The sequence below is a fragment of the Netta rufina genome, assembly GCF_964035555.1.
Source record: "Netta rufina genome assembly, chromosome: 10".
Lineage (NCBI taxonomy): Eukaryota > Metazoa > Chordata > Aves > Anseriformes > Anatidae > Netta > Netta rufina.
The window spans coordinates 7,885,052-7,908,297 of record NC_140133.1 but is presented as its reverse complement, the minus strand read 5'-3'; the positions used below and the strand labels follow the sequence as shown (position 1 = coordinate 7,908,297).

The following is a 23,246-nucleotide window of genomic DNA, read 5'->3' as shown; positions in this document are numbered from 1 at the left end:
GTGCTTATGGGACACTGTCTTTTATCGAGTCCAGAATGAGTTTCATGATGGCTGTTGATTCATGGAAAGACAATAGCAAAGATTGTTCCAGTTTCCTATTTTTTTTTTTCCAGAAAGCTTTTGGTGACTTGTACAGTACAAAATGGAAATGATTCTAATTCTGTGTGCCCATCTCTGTATTAGCTACTGTGAATTCTTCTTAGTCTTGTTTCAGCCTGGCATGAAATATAGAAGACTGTGTGAAAGAAACAGCGTTATTTGAGCTAATAAGTCTTATAGTTTTACAAGTTGCAAGCTGAATTCTGCCATTTACTTTTCAGACTGCTGCTGAGAGAGAGGCAGGGAACCCTCTGGTGCAGCTGCAGAGTTATCGCCCCTACTTCCGAGAACTAGACCTGGAAGTGTTCACTGTACTCCACTGCGGGCTGCTAACAAAGTCTATCCTGGACACAGAGATGCATACAGAGGTGAGTGGAACAACACAAAAACATCCAGGTATGACTTTGTGTTATGTATTGTCTCTCTCTGAGGCCTTGTTTCCTTCTGATCCATTGAAATGGGTAGAAGATTGATCCAGGGCTGTGAGCTGGGTACTAGGAGAGAATCTGTCCGCAAAGAAAATGAAGTACCTCAGGGCACTGAGATAAAAAGGACTTTCCTTCTATATTAGACATGAAGTACAGCAGCAATATTTAAAAATAATAATAATTTTAATATTGCATATAAGGGGAAAAGATACAGCATAACGTATGCATTTAACAGAAAGCAAGAGGCTTTAATACTGAACACTGCTCAGCTGCAGGATGTGGTGGCCTACCTATTGCAGAGAACCTATGGCATTACAGTCCACATTGCAAAAGGCAAATGTCTCAAGTTATCAGCAGATGAATCTGTGTAAGGGGAGATTCAGGTTGGGTATTAGGAAAAGATTCTTCACTGAGAGGGTAGTTGGGCACTGGAACAGGCTCCCCAAGGAAGTGGTTATGGCACCAAGCTTGTTGGAGTCCAAGAAGTGTTTGGACAATGCTCTCAGGTACGTGGTTTGATTTGTAAGTAGTCCTTTGTCAATCCAGGAGTTGGACTCAATGTTCCTTGTGGGTCCCTTCCAGCTCAGGATATCCTATGATTCTAGATGGGAAACTCGGCTCAAATATGGGATTAGTGTCATGGATGTGCCCTACCTGGACAGGGTCCTGTCTGCCATCTGGGAGCTTCTGTAAAACTGCATTACTATGGATATGGAAAGCAGAAATGCGTAATTTTATTATGCTCTTTGTAGGCAGGCTGAGTCCAACTAGAGTCTAATTTTGTTGCACAGCAGTGGGATTAATAAGCTATGAAAGGGGCACTGGAGTGTGGCCTGGCCTGCTCCACGGCCAGCTATCTCTGTGTGTACAGAGAGCAGGGCAGTTGGAAGACTGTATGACAAATCTCCTGGCATTTGTGGCAGTATTTCAAATTATGTCTTGGCTATTACTTGGTGATTTTTGTGGTTCTTTGGACTCAAACCTCTTTTTATCCCTAGGATGTAAATGGTATTTTGAACTTTAATGTATAAATTGGTTCTCTGTCAGTATGGAGGAGGTGAAGCTGAGCTTCAGGGGACCTACAACTAGGTCCTGAGTCCAGGAATTGACTGTCCTTCCTTGTAATTACAGGCTAGTGAAATTGTGCAGCTGGGGCCTGCTGAACTCTACTTCCTCCTGGAGGACCTATGCTGGAAGCTGGAACATGTGCTGACTCCAGGCTCCACAAGGAGAGTGCCCTTCTTAAAGGCACGTACAGCAGTAGCTAATGGTGCAACGCCTGTGCCAAGCAGAGCATGTCAGTGACTTCCACACTTATCCTGAATGGATAAATGCTTTTCAGAATTATTTTCGCTTAACAGCTAAATGTCCCAACTGTGTGTCACAGCAGCATTTGTCCTTTGTCCTAAAGACAATTTGTCTTAAAGAGATTTCTGTACCACTTCTCTGTACAAGGGGACAAGATGTAGCTCATGTTAGGCAGATAGAAGCTGTTGGACTCAGTTTTTTTGTTTGGTTGGTTGGTTGGTTTTGTTTGTTTGATTTGTAGTCTTTAAAACAGCACCTCAAATGTAGTAACTCTTTGGTTTCCTGGCTGATGACTTCAGGAAGAAAGTAAATGCATGTGGCCCATTGCATTAAACTATGAGAAATTCACTACATCAGTGTTCCTGTTCTTTATCTTTCTACCTATCTTAATTCCCATGTACACAGACTGCCTTCTCTTAGTGTTTGAGTAAAACATGATGACCTAGATGTCACATCAGTTTTGTTCTCTCCATCAAATGTTGTCCACTTGTCTGAGTTGGTGCTGGTTGTTCAGCAGAAGCCCTTTTTTTTATTCAGTGCTCCTTCCTGGCGGAGTATATGACATCAGGAATTGCACTGCTGAAGTAATCTTAAGTTATTCTCAAGTATGTCATACAACATTATTCTCAAGTAAGACTGATGAAGTGACTTTGAATTTTTGGGTTTGCCACAGGAAAGAAGCCATAAGGATATTGGCTTTACCCACCTGCGTCAGAGATCCCCTAAGGAAGTTGCTGAGTGTGTAGTCAAGCTACTGAAGCCACTGTGTAATCACATGGAGAACATGCACAATTACTTCCAGGTCAGTGGGCAGCAATTTTGACTCAAAAAAATCATCTGGTTTTGTTGTCTCTCAAAGTATTTTTGGTTTTGTTTGTGGGGGAAAAGAGAGTGGTTTTGGTGTCTTGAGTGTTTGTTTTGTTTTGTTTTGTTTGTTTGTTATTTTAAACATGGAATTTATGGAAATGGATTGCTGTGCTGTTGTCTTTCCTTGGAATGGCATGTAATGAATGATTTGTTCTGTATTAAAGGCAGTTACACAAAATCAGGGTGTGGTAGACGAACCAGGAGTGAACATCCAGGAGCACCAGATGATGTCCTCTTGTTACCAACAGCTGCTACTAACTTTTCGCTTGCTATTTGCTTGGTGAGTTCAAGCAGAAGAGTGTATAATTGCATAAATAAACAAGGTCTATTTGCTGCTTCCTTTTCTTCTTCCCTTCCTTTAAAGTATTTGTACCCAGCAAATGGCCTGTTAGTCATGCAGAACAACACACTGCACACATGCACACAACACACTGGAGACATTTAAACATTTTGTAGTTATGTCAACCTTTGTTGTCGACCCTGAACTAAACCAGTAGGTGATTCACAGTGAATGCAGGGTAGTCTGAAGCATAGAACTGGCCAGCATTCATTGTGTTAATCCGTGTGGTTTTGGATTAAGACCAACATAAGAGGCATACTCTCACACCTGCCTGTGCAATTCTCATTCTGCCTAAGGATCTTGGAATTTCTTACCCCTAAGTCCCCTTGTCTCAGGCTAATTTGTCATTGCCTGAGTCCTGAGCAATAAAAGACTTCCTTCTGTCAATGGATAGGATGAATGTGTGTTTCATTAATGAAAAGCCTATGCTGCTCATGTACTTGAACTGGACTCATAAATGCCAAACTCAGTGCATGTGCAGCATGGATTTAACCTCCGCATCTGTTAGTATAATTCTGATTAGAATCATGGAGGTTTTTTATCTGAATCCTAATTTAGATCTGTATGTAGAAAGCACTTTACCTTTGTTGTACTTCAAAAACGTCAGTAACTGTAAAAAGAGTATGAAAAGGCAGTAGCAGAGCGCAAGTAACTGTCACTTTGGCACTCCCTAAACGTTAAATGCTCAGTTATAAAAGTTACATTCTCTTTAATATTTAGCAGAATTTTCTAATTTCCTTTTTCTCTTCCATTGCCCTGGCAGTTGCAGGGAAAAAGATGGAGTATTTGAACTAAGCTTGCTGTTAAAATTGTGGGGTTTTGTGTGTGTGTGCCCTATAACTTTCATATTGCTGGGCTCTTCTTGCATATCAGCTTCTTTATTTTTCTTGTTGCGAACGTATGCCCAGATATGCTTTTGTATCTGATATCTCTCCTCTTTCTAGTCTGATGATAAACTGGACTTTTTTTTCTGCCCTCAGGAATGGTTTTTCTCAGCAGGAGAATACTGACTTGCTAAGGTCAGCTCTCCAGGTAGTTGCAGACAGGCTAAAGCCAGGAGAGACGGAATTTCTTCTTCTTGACGAGCTGATAAGGTAGAATCAATATTTCCCAAACTTTGAAAGTGACGAATTTCAAGCAGGTTGTTTTTTTGTGGGCATTGTGGGTAAATGTGTGTTTGGGATCTCTCCCAGAGATGATACCACCTTTAAACAGGGGATTTTGCATTTAGTCTAACTATAGTGCAGTCAAAGCTAATAAAATGTTGCTACAGGATTGTAAGATGTGCATCAGTCTGTGCATCTCATTTGTAAGTGAGCTATTTGAGACTGGGAGATCAGTAGGATTCACAGAAGGAATGAGCAGGTTCTGGGTAGTTAAAAGGTCTGTAGGGACATGAGGCAAAAGCAGTGTATAAAGACGTTGCTAAACTTAAAGTGACTGGAGCCTGAGAAAAGTTTCCCAGTGATTGACTTTTGGTCTACTAGAGGTTGACTACCCCTCCTTCAAAGAGAGTATTGCTAGAGACAAATGCCAGGCTAGACTATGGAGACCTTGGATCTAAGCTGGTCTAATACACCTTTTTTATTTAGGTGCTTATGGGAGATTACCCTATTTATGCTCTCTTTACCTTTTTTCTTTCCTGTCATTCCCCAGTGAGAGTTTCCAGTACCTACTGAATTTCCAGCAGAGTGTTCCCAGCTTCCAGTGTGCATTCATCCTCACTCAGCTCCTGATTGCCATCTCTGAGAAACCAATGGCTGGCTGGAAGAAAGAGAAAATGGGTAATGTGTGAAGAACCTCTTCTCCCAGATTAGTTTTCATGCTGTCCTTTGCCAGTAAATCTTGGGTTCTGTCTCTGGAGTGCATGTTTTTGGGGAGAGTTTTCCTCTCAATATCCTAGTGGTCTCACCAGGCTGAGCAGTCCTAGCCACTAATAAAAGGAACTGCAGTAAATGTATGAGAAGCTGTTTGATGTTTGTTTTATTGTGCCTCAGTCACATGCAGAAAGGCAGACTCCAGCTCCTTTGGTTGGTGTTTTTAAAATCAGAGCCTCACAACTTTTAAGAGTTTCTGCTGTTTAATTTTGATACCAGTTTAACCGTTGATGATGGAGCTAACCACAGACATAATCAGATGTAACTTCCCTTAAAATGAACTGTCCACGTAGAGCTGTTACTTCAGGGTGGAGAGGGGAATGCTTATCTGTTATTAACCCCACACAACAGATGTTCTCAGTCACTAGAACCGCCCTTCTTAGGGATTAGGACCAACTTTGTAGGAGGGACAGCATTCAAGCAGATAAGGCATAGGCATGCTTGCAGGTAATATACAAGAAAAACACTTGCTCTCCGCTTGGAATTCTTTATTTCAGTGTATGACAGCTCTCTCAGCTGTACCTTGTCATACTGAGACACCTCTAGAATTTGTCTTTCTCAGATGTCCATAGCTACTCAGAATGATAAGTTCTCATCTTTGAGAGACGTGATAAATCCCATCTTTGATGGGATTTTACTGCTTTAAACAGGCCCACATTGAGAGAACTGCCCACTGACCATGTCAGGGAATAATAAATTTTAACTAATAATATCCTGTTTTAAAATATTTCTGCAAGACACATGGACACGTGGCCTTTTTATGGAAGAAGGAAATTGTTTTAGATTCTTGGGAACCAAAGCATGTACAATTTCTTCTGTAAGTTATTCCTTATCTTTTACAGCTTTGCTGGCAAAGCAGTTCCTCTGCCGGTCCTGGGTGAAACCCAGTGGGGACCAAGAGAAGGGCAGCCAGTTCAACAGCGCGCTGCATACTTTGCTCTGGTAAGACTCAAGCCGTTGTAAAAGCATGCTGAGACACTATAGAAATTTTTCTAGTTGTTACTGTTGTTGCAGAGGGATGACTCCTCTCAGTCATTACCCTCATACTTTAAGGATACAATGAGTGGTAAGAATTCTGTTAGTCATTGGCCATAGAAGCATGCTTGGACCTCGTGTTTGCTAGATGATAGCTTGTCAGTGTACATCAACACATCACAGATATGTGCACATACAAGTAGAAATATGGATATGGGCTAAAATATCTGGTTTTGTTTTCACAAAAGTGAACACTAATCTGCTCTCACTAAAGCCAAGGAGCGCAGGACTGAGTCTTAGATGAAATATAATCACCAAATCAAAAGATGGTGAAGGTTGGGAGGGACCTTTGGAGGTTCCTTTGTTTCAACTCCCCTGCTCTAACAGGTACCCCTTAGAGCAGGCTGCCAAGGACCGAAAGAGGGTTTGTGACTTCTGGAAGAAGGGACAGGCAACTCAGGAGGACTACAGAGCTGTTGTGAGGTTATTACAGGGAGGAAATCAGAAGATCCAAAGCCCAACTAGAGTTTAACTTGGTCATTACTGTAAAAGACAATAAACATATTTTTATAAGTGCATAAACAAGAAAAGGAGGGCTAAGGAGAATCTCCATCCTATATTGGATGCAGGGAGAAAAAGTGATGAGAGATGAGGAAAAGGCTGAGGTACTTTAATGCCTTCTTTGACTCAGAATTCATTAGTAAGACTAATTGTTCCCAGGGTACTCAACCCGCTGATCTGGGAGGCAGAGGCAGGGAGCAGAATGAAGCCCTTATTATTCCAAGGGGAATGGTTAGCCACCTACTACACCACTTGAACACATACAGATCTATGCGGCCATGCGGGATCCACCCAAGAGTACCGAAGGAGTGCTCACCAAGCCACTTCTAATGATTTATCAGCAGCCCTGGCTATCCAGGGAGGTCTCAGTTGACTGGAGGTTAGCAAACGTGACGCCTGTCTACAAGAAGGACAGCAAAGAGGCTCTGGGGAACTGCAGGCCTGTTGGTCTGACCTTGGGGCCAGGGAAGGTGATGGAACAGATCATCCTGAGTGTCCTCACACAGCACATGAAGGACAAACAGGTGATCAGAGCCAGACAGCATGGGTTTATGAAAGGCAGGTCCTGCCTGACTAACCTGATCTACTTCTGTGAGAACATGACCTATTTAGTGGATGTGGGAAAGGCTGTAGACTTTGTTTACTTGAACTTTACTGAAGCAGTTGATACTGTTTCCCACAGCCTTCTCCTTGAGAAACTGGCTGCTTGTGGCTTGGAGGGCTGTACTGTTCACTAGGTAAAAAACAACTGGCTGGATGGCCAGGGCCCAAGGGTCGCTATGAATAGAGTTAAATCCGTTTGGCAGCCAGTCACAAGTGGTCTTCCCCAGGGCTCAGTACTGGGGCCAGCTTTGGTTAACATTACATACATATCCCTGTAGTTCCCTGGGTCCTTTTCGCAGGTAGGAGTGATGCTTTTCCTCCAGTCTTCAGGCACCTCTACCAGTCACTATTGCTTTGGATTTCCTACGTAAGAGTGGCATAAGAGTGAGCTTGACAGTTTTAGGCCACGTGTTGCAGGTAGTTCAAGAATTTTCTGGGTTATTCTGTGTAATATTTACTGGTGAACTAAGCTTGTTTCGGATTTAGTGTCTACCTAGAGCACACAGATAACATCTTGAAAGCAATAGAAGAAATCTCCAGTGTTGGTGTTCCTGAATTGATCAACTCTGCCAAAGATGGATGTTCTTCTACATATCCTACACTGAGCAGGTAATTATATCAATAGAGACTTTGTATATCACAAGATACACAATGACTTTTTATATTCAATTATTTTGTAGTCTATTATGATTTCATGCTAGTACTGCTGTGGACAGCTCTGGGCACTTCTAAACTTTTTTTGGGGCAGTCCAAAATAGGTTAGTGCATAGTTAGCTTTAAATGGATGTGGAATGTCATTGTGCATTGCAGCAATGTTAACTTTATTATTTGTGAGCCGTTTCAGTTGGAGAATGAACTGCCATCCATCATTAAGTATGCTGCCTCTTTACATGCTGCTACTGTTGTGATATAAAGCACTCTGAAAGTCACCTTCATAGACCTGGGGCAGCTCTAAGCAGTCCTGGGCTGGTACATGGTTTGCAAAAGCTCTGTGGACTCAGGTTATTCCTGCTACTAGTACAGGAATTAAGGAGCATGGCATATGTAGGGATGGCCAAATTTCCTGCACTTCAGAACAACTAAAATCTTAGATTTTTGATGGAGAGACACGCTTATGAGTCCTAGGTTCAGTCTCTTGGGATTTGCTACTAAGCAGAATGCTCAGCTGGGCAATCTTTAAGTATTCCACATTGTTCTGGGGACAATAAGTCTGTCTAGGTGCTGAGGGATGGCTTTTAATTTTGCTCTTGTTTACTCCACAGGCAGACATTCCCGGTTTTCTTCAGAGTAATGATAGCTCAGCTAGAGAGTTCAGTGAAAAGCATCCCAGCTGGGAAACCATCAGACTCAAGTGAGGTAGGAAAACAAATGCAATGGAATCTCTGAGGGGGAAAAGGGCCTAAGTTAAACTATACAGCATAATAAAGTTGTACAGCTTGTAAAGGAATCTACTGCTGAACATGGTCTGTGAAAAGCAGTCAGAGAGGCTCATTGATCATACAACACTGATACACAGGAGTAGCATCCTTTTTTTTCTTGGTTTGCACCATGTAAAAAACAGTAAATTCATTAGAAGCCATAACTGGAAAACAGATAGTAATCAGCAAAATAAAAAGCTTTGCAGTTGGCCTGCACACCTGTGTTGCAGCACAAAATTATTTTCCAAGCAAGAGTTTCTCTAAGATCAAGGAAATGTGTTAACTCTGAGCATTTTTTAAGGCATGTGGGAACTGATCAGGCTGGCATTGCCATTGTGTGGTTTTGTCAGTGGTTTTGTCTGATAAATCTGCCTGTGGGGAAGCTTTGTTCAGCTGTTCTCAAAACCAACCATGCTTTGGGTACGGTTCTTCAAGCCAATTCCTTATCCATTAAACAGTCCACCCTTAAATACCTTCTCTCTCTAGTCTGGAGATCAGGATGTGATGTGGGACCATGTCAAAGGCCTTACAGAAGTCAAGGTAGATGACGTTGGTTGGTTTTCCCTTGTCAACTGATGCAGTCACTTCATCATAGAAGGCCTCCAGATTGGTCAGGCACAATTTGCTCTTGGTGAAGCCATGCTGGCTGTCTCAGATCACCTCCTTGTCTTTCATTTGCCTTAACATTGTTTCCAGGAGGTTCTAATTATGGTCCCCTTGCATCCCATTAGACACAACTGGAGAAACTGCTGCAGTGGAACATTGCTGTGCGGAATTTCCACATCCTTGTTAACTTGGTCAAGGTGAGGATCGATGATGGTTTGGGATATTTTTCTGGTTTTACCTTCAGATTCCTAGCAATTTACCCAGTTTTGTGAGCACAAGGGAAAAATGTGAAGGATGATTTACTAGTGATGACTAGTGAAGGATGATTTACTAGCTAATGCTCTGATCTCGGAAGGCTTGGATTCCTGTCTAGAACATTAATTCAGTGTTTATCTGATAGCCCTCAGCTCCTGACTCACACCCAATGTGTGCTTCCTTTGAACCCTGCCAACGTTCCACGTCACCCTGTGGTGATAAATTCCAGAGGTCAGCCCCACTGGATGAAATACTCCCTTCCATCAGTTTTTGAGTTGGCACAATCGGAAGGGCGGAGCGCTCCCCCTACACACAAACAACACCTCGTTAACAACAGCCGTAGCTAGGTGATAATGGTCGCCACCAGGCACGGCGCGCTCTCCAGGAAGTCGGTACACACCCAGACCGACTACCCGTTAAAAAATGCCGCAGTTCAGGTCACCGGATGCAAGGAGTGTCTGAGCCTGTTGCTACCATCGGCGGGAGGCAGAGAAACTGCGTGCGTGAGGTGCGAGCAGGTGGATGACCTGCTCCGCATGGTGGCGGAGCTCAAGGAGGAGGTGGAGAGGTTGAGGGCCATCAGGGAATGTGAGCGGGAGATAGACTTCTGGAGTAACTCCCTGCAGGGCCTCAAGGGGAGGTGCCGAGGTGAGACTCCTCAAATGGGGGCGGACCCCCTGCCCTGTCCCCGTCGGGCAGAGGGAGGGGATCTGGGAGCTGAGGAGGAATGGAAACAGGTCCCTGCTCGACATCGCAGGCGATGCCCTCCCCTTCCGGCCCCACCCTCCCAGGTGCCCTTACACAACAGGTTTGAGGCCCTAGAGATTGAGAGGCCGGTGAGTGAGGAAGAGGTAGCAAATGTTCCCAGGAGGATGCCTGGGGCGAGGAGGTCGACTCCGCGCCTCAGGACTGCCTCCACCAAGAAAGACAGGAGCGTTATTGTTGTTGGAGACTCGATTCTTAGGGGAACAGAGGGCCCTATTTGTCGGCCTGACCCTACCCGTAGGGAAGTCTGCTGCCTCCCTGGGGCCAGGGTCAGGGACGTTGCCAGGAAGCTTCCTAACCTGGTACGCCCCTCTGACTATTACCCCCTTTTGATAGTCCAGGCGGGCAGTGATAACATCGAAGAGAGAAGCCTCAAGGCTATCAAAAGGGACTTTAGGGGACTGGGTCGGTTAGTGGATGGAGCGGGAGTGCAGGTGGTGTTTTCGTCCATCCCTATGGTGGCAGGGAGGGGTTCAGAGAGGACACGGAAAGCTCACCTGTTAAACACGTGGCTCCGGGACTGGTGCCAACGCAGAAATCTTGGGTTTTTTGATCACGGGGCACTTTACTCAGCACCTGGCCTGATGGCCGCAGACGGGTCCCTATCTTTTAGGGGAAAAAGGATCCTGGGCCAGGAACTGGCAGGGCTCATTGAGAGGGCTTTAAACTAGGTAGGAAGGGGGATGGGGCTGAGGCTAGGATTGTTGGGGCTGTGCCAGGGGGAACAATGGCAAGGCTGGAGGATAAGGCTATGGCCCAGCTGAAGTGCATCTACACCAATGCACGCAGCATGGGTAACAAACAGGAGGAGCTGGAAGCCATCGTGCGGCAGGCAGGCTACGACTTGGTTGCCATCACGGAGACGTGGTGGGACCAGTCTCATGACTGGAGTGCTGCAATGCCTGGCTATAAGCTCTATAGAAGGGACAGGCAGCATAGAAGGGGTGGTGGTGTGGCTCTCTATATTAGAGAGTCTTTCGAGGTTGTAGAACTCGAGGTTGGGAATGACAAGGTCGAGTCCCTTTGGGTTAGGATCGGCAGGGACAACAAGGCTAGTGTCCTGGTCGGGGTCTGCTATAGACCGCCGAACCAGGATGAGGAGACGGATGAGGAATTCTACAGGCAGCTGACAGAGGTTGCTAAATCATCAGCTCTTGTACTCGTAGGGGACTTCAACTTCCCTGACATATCCTGGAAGCACAACACAGCCCTGAGAAAGCAGTCTAGGAGGTTTCTGGAGAGCGTGGAAGATAGCTTCCTGATGCAGCTGGTTAGTGAACCTACCAGGGGTGGTGCCCCGCTAGACCTTCTCTTCACAAACAGAGAAGGACTGGTGGAGGACGTGATCGTCGGGAGCTGTCTTGGGCAGAGTGACCACGCAATGGTGGAGTTCACTATTCTTGGCGAGGCCAGGAAGGGGACCAGTAAAACCGCTGTATTGGACTTTCGAAGGGCTGACTTTGAGCTGCTCAGGACACTGGTTGGTAGAGTCCCTTGGGAGGTGGTTCTGAAGGGCAGAGGGGTCCAGGAAGGCTGGGCGCTCTTCAAGAGGGAAGTCTTAATGGCGCAGGAACGGTCTGTCCCCACGTGCCCAAAGACGAGCTGGCGGGGAAGAAGACCGGCCTGGCTCAACAGAGAATTGTGGCTTGATCTTAGGAGGAAAAAGAGGGTTTATAAGCTTTGGAAAAGTGGGCAGGCCACTAAGGAGGACTTTAAAGAAGTAGCGAGGCTGTGCAGGGACAAAATTAGGAAGGCCAAAGCTCATCTGGAGCTCAATCTGGCTACTGCCGTTAAAGATAACAAAAAACGTTTCTATAAATACATCAACACAAAAAGGAGGACTAAGGAGAATCTCCATCCTTTACTGGATGCGGGGGGAAACTTAGTTACAAGAGATGAGGAAAAGGCGGAGGTGCTCAATGCCTTCTTTGCCTCAGTCTTTAGCGGCAATACCGGATGTTCTCTGGATACTCAGTACCCTGAGCTGGTGGAAGGCGATGGGGAGCAGGATGTGGCCCTCATTATCCATGAAGAACTGGTTGGTGACCTGCTACGGCACTTAGATGTGCACAAGTCGATGGGGCCGGATGGGATCCACCCAAGGGTACTGAGGGAACTGGCAGAGGAGCTGGCCAAGCCACTTTCCATCATTTATCAACAGTCCTGGCTATCAGGGGAGGTTCCAATCGACTGGCGGCTAGCAAACGTGACGCCCATCTACAAGAAGGGCCGGAGGGCAGACCCGGGAAACTACAGGCCTGTCAGTTTGACCTCAGTGCCAGGAAAGCTCATGGAGCAGATCCTCCTGAGAGTCATCATGCAGCAATTGCAGGGGAAGCAGGCGATCAGGCCCAGTCAGCATGGCTTTATGAAAGGCAGGTCATGCCTGACGAACCTGATCTCCTTCTATGACAGAGTGACGCGCTGGGTGGATGAGGGAAAGGCTGTGGATGTGGTCTACCTTGACTTCAGCAAGGCTTTTGACACCGTCTCCCACAGCATTCTCCTCAAGAAACTGGCTGCTCTTGGCTTGGACTGGCGCACGCTTCGCTGGGTTAGAAACTGGCTGGATAGCCGGGCCCAAAGAGTCGTGGTGAATGGAGCCAAGTCCAGTTGGAGGCCAGTCACTAGTGGCGTCCCCCAGGGCTCGGTGCTGGGGCCGGTCCTCTTTAATATCTTCATCGATGATCTGGACGAGGGCATCGAGTGCACCCTCAGTAAGTTCGCAGATGACACCAAGTTAGGTGCGTGTGTCGATCTGCTCGAGGGTAGGAAAGCTCTGCAGGAGGATCTGGATAGGCTGCACCGATGGGCTGAGGTCAACTGCATGAAGTTCAACAAAGCCAAGTGCCGGGTCCTGCACCTGGGGCGCAATAACCCCAAGCAGAGCTACAGACTGGGAGAGGAATGGTTGGAGAGCTGCCAGGCAGAGAAGGACCTGGGAGTGATGGTGGATAGTCAGCTGAATATGAGCCAGCAGTGTGCTCAGGTGGCCAAGAAGGCCAACGGCATCCTGGCTTGTATCAGGAACAGCGTGACCAGCAGGGCGAGGGAGGTGATCATCCCCCTGTACTCAGCTCTGGTGAGGCCGCACCTCGAGTACTGTGTTCAGTTTTGGGCCCCTCGCTACAAGAAGGACATGGAGGTGCTTGAGCGGGTGCAGAGAAGGGCGACGAAGCTGGTGAGGGGCCTGGAGAACAAGTCCTACGAGGAGCGGCTGAGGGAGCTGGGCTTGTTCAGCCTGGAGAAGAGGAGGCTCAGGGGTGACCTTATCGCTCTTTTTAGGTACCTCAAGGGAGGCTGTAGCGAGGTGGGGGTTGGCCTGTTCTCCCATGTGCCTGGTGACAGGACGAGGGGGAATGGGCTTAAGTTGAGCCAGGGGAGTTTTAGGTTAGATGTTAGGAAGAACTTCTTCACTGAAAGGGTTGTGAGGCACTGGAACAGGCTGCCCAGGGAAGTGGTGGAGTCACCATCCCTAGAAGTCTTCAAAAGACGTTTAGATGTAGAGCTTAGGGATATGGTTTAGTGGAGGGCTGTTAGCGTTAGGTTGGAGGTTGGACTCGATGACCTTGAGGTCTCTTCCAACCTAGAAATTCTGTGAAATTCTGTGAAATTCTGTAAATCAGTGTCACCAATTGTGACCACGTTTTGGGCAGAAGGGAGCAAGTACGGCTGCACTTTTGCTCTATGCCTAGATTGATCATTACTGTTTGCTTTTATCATATTTGCAGTGATGATCAGCAAGTTCAGCTTTTTCAAGTACAGCCTATGAGTGCTGGTGAATTGAGCTGGATTCTTCTGTACAACAGCATTCACTGGGGCCCTACCTGCACTCCAGATGCTCTCACAGCACCTGCCATCTGAGAGCATAAAGAGTAGAGCTGACTCAACTAGTTGTGTTTTTTGCAGTCCATAGCAGCACCAGAGTACCTTCTCAGCCTTTACTGACATCTGTGTGCTATGCCAGTTAAAATGCTCATTGTTTGGTTACAGAATTGGTCTCTGGCAAAAAATATGTATGCAAAAATATACCAGAAGAAAGCCCACAGCTGTGTGACCTGTACAATGACACCTGCTGCCTTTTCATGGCTGACACCATTAATATAACAGCTCCATTACTTCCTCCAAAATACATTATTTTGAACACCTCAGTTTTGTTTTGTCTGTTAGGTGCTTACTTGCCCACCAGCTGGACTGGGTCTCTCAGTTCCCAGACTATCAATAATTTCAGACTCACTGGGACGATTTTGTGCCATCTGCAAAAGGTGTATCTCCCTGCTCCCTTTAGATGACTGAATAGCCAGCCTGCAAAGTACTTCTGTCTGACAACCACTACATTTCATGCACTTAGGTGGTGTTCTCTGCTGAAATTTGAGAATGGATGGTGCCTTAGAACAGGTTTCACACACTGTGAATGAATGGCATGTAACTGAGGGCTATTTGCAATTGGCTGCTGTGCTTGTGTTGCTGCCTTTAGACTTGCAGACTGAGCTAGCTCTCCTCTTGCCCACACAGGTATTTGACAGCAGGCCTGTACTCAACATCTGCCTGAAGGTAAGCAAGAACTCAAAATAATTGAAGAGAGCTATTAAAATACCAGCTTTCTTGAATTACTGCTTCCAGTGGAGAAGAGTAGTTACTGATTTCTCTGGAAGAAGCAGATATAACTCATTCTCATATGCTGAGCTGTCTTCCAGTTATCCTTCTCGAATGGCTCAGTCATGAAGACTTTGCTGCTAATGGCATTACTGACTTAAGCCCTTTTCCATCTCTGCTTTCCCTGGGGTACTTCAAATCAGAGGAGACATCACAACAGGCAGGTTTCCTGTGGAGCCCAGAGAGGCAGTGTGTCCTCCTGCAACTCTTCCTTTTCTGGCTAGGATTTACGTAGTGACTTTGTCATTTTCTTTACTTAGGTTTATCACCAGTTTGCTAGTGAATAAAACCAGGGATGCGTACAATTATGAGACCATTTACAAGGCCATGTATGAGTCCACCTTTGTAGTGACTAGAGTGGGACCCTTTACTGAGCTTGTATATTCCAGTACAGCTTTTACATGAACGTAATCTTTTACTAAGCAAGAACAGTCTCTCCAGGATAGCTTGAAAGAATGTATTACTCTCCTACTTGACTTCATGATGGTTCTTTGAAAAGGAATTTAAATTTGCCTTCTAATGTATTTATTGTTCTTTTATAGTACGGACGTCTTTTTGTAGAAGCATTTCTGAAGCTTGCCATGCCTCTCCTGGATCACAGCTTTAAAAAACATAGGGTAAATACTTTGGAGACAGAACTGTCTAGAACTGGTTGAGAAGCATGATTGATACTTGCTCTAAGGAGATTCCTGTCTTTGGTCAAATGTTGGCACAACACTTGCAGAGCTTCGTGACAAATGTGTCTGATGTTTCCAGCTTGCTGTGCCCTGCTTACGTGCCTGTGCAGTGCTCTCTTAGCAAACAGATTGCTATTTCTGAGCTCTTTGCCACGAACTCTTGGAAAAGCTGAATGGATTCGCTGTTAGCAAAGGAAGCCCTCTCAACCTCCTTCTCCTTCAACAGTTATCACCACAAAGGTGTCCCTCAAAGTAGGAAGCTCACGTTGAGCAGTTGGTGTTGGTGGGGTCTAGGGATCCAGTGGGAGGGTGTTTTTGCAAAAATTCTTGCAGTTTTGAGCAGTACAATATGCATGAATGCAGATGGACTGAGCAACCTCAGTGCTCTATGTGATAAGCAAGAACAGTCCTTTTATTCCCTTTCCTTTGTTGCAAGATGAACTTCCTTTACTGGTGAGACTCGTTCTTTGGCTTCGTCTTCGCAACTTGTCTGAGTCTTTAATAGATAACCCATTTCCATTGCAAATATGAGATCTGTTCTTATGGCTCTCTGGTGGAATGAAGTCATCAAAAAGATATCTAGTCATTACTACTGCACAATAGAAAGTGCCTCATAATTTGCTCAGTAGAGAGAATTGATGTCCAGAGTTCACATTTAAAGTGTTTCAAATATCACAGTCTAGCAGTATGTTCCATATTTTCCTTCCGGTTCCCCTGATAAAAAAGGTTGTACTTGAGCAAAGATGTGCCAAGGTGGTCTTGATCTTACCTGCTCCACTTTCACTGTTAGGTTCCAAAGGCTGACTCAAAATCAGTTTTCAAATTGCTTGGCCTGATAGTGCTTATAATGTGTCATCCTACTTCTGTTACCAGTGACTTGATGATGTGCATGGTGCAAGTCTCCTGTGGTTTATCCTGTTCATCTGATGATCTCTGCATCATATCTTTAAAAGGATTACTGGGACTCTCACATTACTCTAATTTTCCTTATGGAAAAATCCTTTGACCATGATTTGATCTACTTTTTTTATTTTTTATTTTTTTATTTCAGGATGATGTGCAGGGTTTGCTGAAAACCTTGCAGCTGAGTACCAGACAACTTCATCACATGTGTGGCCACTCCAAGGTAAGATAACTTCCAATTGCAGCACAAACTCCTGTCATAAGAATTGATTATTTTCCTCTCCCTGTTTTTCTAGGGCATAGACAGGTTCTACTTGCAGGCTTACAGCAGTATCAGTTATAGCAAAAGCTCTGGAAGGAGGAGAAATAGCCTTAGTTCATGGCCTTAGAGTTCAATTATTCGATTTGGAAGTGGCTGAGGTGGATATCAGATCAGGTTAGCGTACCCTATTTTTTAGGACAGGTTCTTGATATCTTTGGTCATTGGTATCTGCAAGAGGATGTTTCTGAGGACACAAGCTAAGACCTTAGAGACCTGGAATAAAGTACAGGTGCTAGACTGATAATATGGGAGAGAAGCCTTGGCAAAGACCAACAGCCTTTTGAGTCAGAAGAACGGACGAGGAAAAACCATACTCAAAATCCTCTTGAGGTGCCTTTTTGGCTTTATACATTTATATTAAAGAAAAGGGCAAAGGGAGAGGAGTAAGATGGTGACACCCAACCAGTCTGCAGTTCTCTCTGTAGAAGACTGGGGGAAAGAAGGAAGAAGAGGACTAGCACCCTGCTTGCAGTGTGGAGAGACAGTACTTAGCACAAGAGAGAATCACAGGGGAAAAATGCAGTAAAAAGGAATTTCACTTGTGTCAGACTCCTCAGAGCTCCAAGAACACGTCTGAGAAAGAAGCTTTTCCAAAGTAGTTGAAGCAGTGCTCCCCAAGCTAGACTTGCTAGCAGTGTAATCCAGAGCTGACATCAGGAGCAGAAAAACCTCGCTGAAAAACAGAACGTGCCATTGCAGCTCTCAGCATAGAGGAGAACCTGTCCAATCAGTCTGGTGAACTAGAACCTGGCACCAACCTGGGAAATGCTAAAAAGCCAGTGTAACACTTGAAACTTAATTCCTTGTGCCCACTTTAAAGTCCCAGTTCACCCCAAAAGCAGCATAACACCACTGCAGCTTGTGATGGTTTTTTTTGCACTTGACCTGGATGTGTAAGCGTGGTGTTCCACAGTCCCTCTTAGCAAATAACTGCGATTAGTGAACACCTTTGTTTTACAATTGCTCTTCCATGCACTGCAATCTGATCAGGCCTCTGTGCCAAATTGTTTTGGCAAGAGTGAGAAGGCAGCGACTGATTCGGGGCAAATAAATAAATGTATGCAATGAATGAAGAGGATTACCTGAAAATAACCTGTGTGGAGTTAACGGCAACACTTGTTAAAACAGTCTTGATACCATTTTCGTACAACAGTAGTAGATGATCACTGACTTACATGTGATGTTACCTAAGATTTGGTACTCCCTTGATATGAATGTCTTTAAAGAGCTTCTCGTACCAGACAGCAGTGATCAGCTTCACCTAAGGTATTTAGCATTTGCTCTTCTGCATCAGCTTGCATATCTCATGCTGGACATAAGGGAACAGATTTTTGCAAAGGACATGGTGCTTTGTCGAGTCTCCAAACTGCTTGAAAGCAGTTGGGTGGGTTCCAAGACCCAGGGAGCACTGTGGTGTTGGTAGTGTCACTGGCGAGCTCTTCCCTGATTAAGTTCTGATTAATGCTGACAATTGCTAGCTCCTGCCTCACGCAGACCAGAGAACAGATTGCTGTTGGTACTCAGTTGCTCGTTCCCTGCTGGCAGAACACGAAGCAAGGCAGTGCCCCTCTTCCCATACATGTTGACCTCGTCCAAGAAATAAAGTTAATCTGATTTCAGACTACAGCTAATGAGAGCAAGAAGCTTGCAAAGTATTCTCGTGAATGAAGAAAATACGCACAAAGTAATTATTTACGACTCTTGGCAGGTTCTCTGGTTTAGCAATGGCTCTAGATCCAAGCCTAGCAGGAAGGGACTGCTCAGACAAACACGCTCACCTGAAGCTAAATCTCACACGATACTTGGCATAGCTGCCCTTCCTCAGCTGATTTTTGCTTACATCAGCTCCAACTGTCCTAGTCCTCCAAAAGCCAGTGCTGCTTTGGTCTGCATAATTTTGGAATTAATAGTGCAGATACATTCCATGCAGCTAAGGTAAAGGAACTATGTCAGGCACTAAGCAAGAAAATATTGTCGTTACAGTGGTTTATTCAACACCTTTCTCGTTCTGTCTTCTCTGTACTTGGGAATCTGGCAATTTCCTGACGTGAAACTCCCTCGGGATTAGTTGGCAGTTTGCAGCTATCAGCAAGCAGCTATTTCCCTTCCTAGGCAGGTAGTGTGGTGGTCTGCAGTTTGTAGCGTTGCTTTTTGCTGGGGATTGGATCTGTGCGATTGTCCATTGCTGACCTACACAGATAACTGGTATTTCACCAAGAACTTGCATGTGAGAGCCAGATTTACCCAAACATTATCAGTTGCACATGCCACCAGCAGCAGTGCATCTTTCAGACACTTGTGTGCAAGCAAGCTGTGGTGCCATGAGCAAGGTAGCAGCAGTGGGAGATCTGTCCATGAGGAGCTGTGTGTTCTTGGAGAAAAGAGCAAGTGACACCAGCCTGTTGCTGAGAGGATGGAGCAAATGAAAAGCAGATTCTCAAAAGATTTCCCAAGGCTGAGCAGAATTCATCTGACTTGGTAGAGGTGTTAGTGGCCTGCCTGTAAGGTTTATGAGAAAGCTGAGGCTCCCCCTGTTCTTACCAGAGGATGCAGCTGCTTGGATTATTGGAAATGACTCATTTGCTGTTTTAGACAAAACGCTTGTCTGAGTTTTATTTTATTTTTTTAATACGTGAAAGAATTTGGCTAAGAAATTACATAGTTTGGGCAACCTTTGCAGGAACTGTGTCCCATCCCTCCCACCTGTATAACTGGCTTGGACTAGCCCAGTTTCCTGTAACATTGGAACATAATTTGCCAGTGAAATTCTCCTCCCAGCCTGAGTCCATACTGCCTAATTTTTACAGGCAGAAAATGTAGGCAAGAATCAGTTGTAACCATGTTGTTCAACTGTTTTGTATGTAGATTCGCCAAGATCTTGGACTGACTAACCACGTGCCTTTGTTGAAGAAGTCACTGGAACAATTTGTATACCGAGTGAAGGCAATGCTGGCATTCAACCACTGCCAGGAGGCATTCTGGGTGGGCATCCTCAAAAATCGGGATCTGCAGGTGAGAATTGTTTGGGGGCAATTACAAGCAGGGAAAGGATGGTGCTCACCTTACCCCCACAGCTGTAACTCTGCCTTTGTGTGTGGGTAGTATTGAAAGGCTGCATTCAGCGTGACCATACTACAGCTGTAACAAGCACAGCAGGAAGCATTTTGTCAGGTTTTCAAGGTCCTGCATCTCTGGGGGCTTTCTCACAGCGTGCCTCGCACCAAAGGGGTCAGCTCTTCTCGTTCCCAACAAGTGGGTACGGGGACCCTTCCTCTCCTCAGGGCTAAGAACTTGCAAAAGGAAGAAGTAACCCCCCTTGAACACCTCCTGCACGGCTGTCTGCGTGTTAATGGAAACCCGTTCTGGCCGTTTTCTTCATCTTGCACTCTGAAGGCAGGCCAGCCAGCACAAAGCCTGCTTTTCACCCCAAACCTATTCATTCGAGGCAGTAACAAAACGTCTTCCGTTCCACCCCAGCACGCTTCTGCTGCTTCCCATCCACTCAACACATATCTGTGTTACACGTAGGGAGAAGAGATTTTGTCTCAAGCTTCTGAAGCTTCCGAAGCCAGGGACTCCGAGGAGGACTCCGCTGAGGTAGGGCCGTGTGGGCACCGCCTGCCCCCTCCGTGAGGCGGCCGGGTGGGGATGGCGGGGTCCGAGCCTGCAACCCCGGGGCTGAGACCGGCCTCTCCCGCAGGAGCCCAGCGACCAGGACGAGGAGGAAGAAGAGGAAGAGGAGGAGGAGGAGGAAGGACAGGGGGCGGCAGGCAGCGGCCCTGCCCCCTGAGCACCGCCCGGGGCGGGGAAGGGGAAGGGGAAGGGGAGGGAGCGGGTGGGGGGGGGAGGGCGGAGCGCGGCGGCCATGTCGGTGCAGGAGGACCCGGTGCAGCGGGAGATCCACCAGGACTGGGCCAACCGCGAGTACATCGAGGTGATCACCAGCTCCATCAAGAAGATCGCCGACTTCCTCAACTCCTTCGGTGAGGGGGGCCGGGGCCGGGGGGGCCGTGTGGGGCCGTGTGGGGCCGTGTGGGGGTGGCGGTGTGTCTCACTGCCGCTGCCGCAGACATGTCGTGCCGCTCCCGCCTGGCCACCCTCAACGAGAAGCTGACGGCGCTGGAGCGCAGGATCGAGTACATCGAGGCCAGGGTGAGCCTTGCGTTGTGCTCGGGGGTGGCGGGGCCGAAATCGGGCTTGGCTCCTCCTAAGGCACTCCCTGTTCCTGCAGGTCACCAAGGGCGAGACGCTGACATAGACCGGGGGCGGCCCCGGGCCCCCCGCCGCTGGAGCTGGAGTCCCACAGCCTGCACCGGGCTCGCCGCCGCCGTCTCCTCCGCTCGTGTTGCCAATAAACCGCTGTGCTCCTGCCCTGCCTGCTCTCTGCCTGCCCGGGACCGGCTGCCTGCTGCCCCAAGGGATGTCCGGAGTGCGCCCTCCTGCCTGCCCACCCCTCCGGGCCCCGCGGGGTCCGGGCCCTCGATCATCCCCTTTGCAGAGGGGAGACGCTGCCGGGGTCCTGGGCCTGGCTGCTGGTGACTCCGTGAGGCATCCGGGCAGCGTGGCGCAGCCTCCGAGGTGCTTTGTGCTCCTGCTGGGGTCTGGAGGAAAAAAGCTGGTGAGCCCGAGGGTTGGCGGGGTGATTCTGCCTGCGCCTGTGCACGCTGTAAGGGCTGGCTGGGGGCAGCAGGCTCACCCGTGTCGTGCACGCACCGAGAGCACCCTTAGACAGCATCAAGGAAGGGGGATGTCTCCTCCTCTGGGAGGCAAGCGTCACGGAGAAAGCAATCTCTCCTCCCTTTGTACCACTCTCCCATTTTTCTCAGTTCTTCAGTGGGCATCTAAAGCTGCTATCTCACTGCTCTTATTTTTATTGTGGAGACCATGGGGTTGGGGTCAGTAAAAGTCTTCTTGCTTCCCAGCAGGCTTTAAATGTCTCTGTACGTTATTCAGCTTGAAAGCTCACCTTTTTGTGGTGATAATGTGATGTCAGCAGGTTTTACTGAACACCTGAGTAAGTTTGTGTTCCCCTTTTTATCATCAAGGCTGGCAGGTCTGACGTCAGCTGGCTGTCCCCCAAAGTCATGGTTTTGCTGTCCCTGGGAAGTCCTGTTTTTCTCTGCCATTTGAGTAAGAAAACTCCAAGCTGCCTTGCTGTTGCATAGCCAGTTGCATGTGCTTTCCTGTCAGGTCAGGCTGCACATCCAGGAGGTTTGGCTGCTTCTGCTGTGTAGTTCCAGTAGAAAGAACTGCTTTGTGCCAGCCCAGCAGAGCTTACAGCAAAGAGTGGGGATGTTGTGCTTTTGCTCAGGGGTGCTGTCATACAATACAGGTAGAGGGAAGGCACCTAGCTCTTCTTGGAAGACAGTTGTGCTGTGACCCACACACATCAAAAGTCCACCCATGACTCACGTGCTGCCTATTCTGGATGTGCTCGTGGCTGGGCTGGCGTGGAGTCCTTGGAGATGATTGATACTTGTCTGGATGAGGCCCTGAACAGCTTGAATGGACTTGAAATTAGCCCCACTTTGAATGCGTGTGTGTGAAGTGGGGTGGGGTGAGCTAGACACCTCCAGAAGTCCCTTCTGCCTGAATCACTGTAAGATTCTTCAGCCTAAAATTAAATGGGAGACAGGATTTTCTGGGTGGAGAAGCCTGGTCCTTGGGGTGATACTTCAGCTACCGCTGCAGTGTGCAGCCTCAGGGAGTAGATAGAATTTGGCTATGTTGAAAGCACTTGGATTATTGTATAGAACAGAGAATTCTTCTGGTCTGTCTCAAAATCACAGTGGCTGAGCCCAGCAGGGACCCCTGGAGGCCACCCGCTGCCCCCCTGCTCCAGCAGGGCCACCCAGCGCACGCTGCCCAGGACCATGTTCAGGAGGCTGCTGGCTGGCCCCAAGGACTCACGGCCACTCTGGGCAACCTGTGCTGCTGCTCCGTCCCCCCCACGGCACAGCAGCGTGTGCTGATGTTCAGAGAGAGCCTCCTGAGCTCCACTTTGTGCCCACTGCCACTCACCCTGTCCCTGGGCATCGCTGCCACAAGCCTGCCTCCATCCTCCCCGCACCTTCCCCTCGGGTGAGCTCCCCCTGAGCGTCTTCTCCAGGCTCAGTCCCCCCTCCCCCTGCCTGTCCTCCCTGGAGAGATGCTCGGTGCCTTCAGCATCTTTGTGGCCCTTCCTTGGACTCTGGATATGATGCCCTAGGCACCCACATTAAACTTTTTTTTGGCATGGATTCATGTATTCTAAATCGGGAGACTGATTTTTTTTTTTTCTGTGCATTTTCCCCACCACACGTTTAATGTAGCAGGAGATGACAGCGTGCTCGGTATCGTCAGAGCGCGCTTTCCTTTTGCACAGGGAGAGCTGAGTGCCCAGGCAGCCCTGCAGCTCTGCTTGGTGCCAGCTGGACCAGTCCAGGACCTTGCCTCAGAGCCTGCAGCAGAGAATAAGCTCACCCAAAGCCTCTTACGAAGCTGCCTGAATGGAGCAATTTCATCAGTTTCATTTTCATTAGAGCCAGAGCCCTAACTTGAGAAATGTCTGCACAGCCAGAACTGCTTGCAGTGAGCACTGCCTGTC

General features: G+C 47.3%; 2 protein-coding genes across 2 annotated transcripts in view; both read left to right on the top strand.

Annotated features, from left to right (window-relative positions):
- FANCD2 (FA complementation group D2) overlaps positions 1-20,461 on the top strand; it is a 52,334-nt gene extending 31,873 nt beyond the window's left edge. The window contains exons 29-44 of the mRNA XM_084292533.1: positions 321-467; positions 1,659-1,775; positions 2,509-2,641; positions 2,871-2,982; positions 4,023-4,136; positions 4,699-4,826; positions 5,762-5,861; positions 7,545-7,667; positions 8,321-8,414; positions 9,208-9,279; positions 14,618-14,656; positions 15,301-15,375; positions 16,487-16,561; positions 19,526-19,672; positions 20,189-20,257; positions 20,361-20,461. Coding sequence (XP_084148659.1) covers positions 321-467; positions 1,659-1,775; positions 2,509-2,641; positions 2,871-2,982; positions 4,023-4,136; positions 4,699-4,826; positions 5,762-5,861; positions 7,545-7,667; positions 8,321-8,414; positions 9,208-9,279; positions 14,618-14,656; positions 15,301-15,375; positions 16,487-16,561; positions 19,526-19,672; positions 20,189-20,257; positions 20,361-20,450 — 1,635 coding nt within the window. The 3' untranslated portion in view covers positions 20,451-20,461. The remainder of the gene's footprint in view (positions 1-320; positions 468-1,658; positions 1,776-2,508; positions 2,642-2,870; positions 2,983-4,022; positions 4,137-4,698; positions 4,827-5,761; positions 5,862-7,544; positions 7,668-8,320; positions 8,415-9,207; positions 9,280-14,617; positions 14,657-15,300; positions 15,376-16,486; positions 16,562-19,525; positions 19,673-20,188; positions 20,258-20,360) is intronic.
- A 45-nt stretch (positions 20,462-20,506) lies between these two features.
- On the top strand, positions 20,507-22,899 carry BRK1 (BRICK1 subunit of SCAR/WAVE actin nucleating complex). Its single transcript, XM_084292709.1, has 3 exons — positions 20,507-20,643; positions 20,730-20,812; positions 20,892-22,899. Exons 1-3 carry the CDS (start codon positions 20,526-20,528, stop codon positions 20,916-20,918), a joined length of 228 nt encoding a protein of 75 aa, XP_084148835.1. The 5' UTR covers positions 20,507-20,525; the 3' UTR covers positions 20,919-22,899.
- Positions 22,900-23,246: the final 347 nt, after the last annotated feature.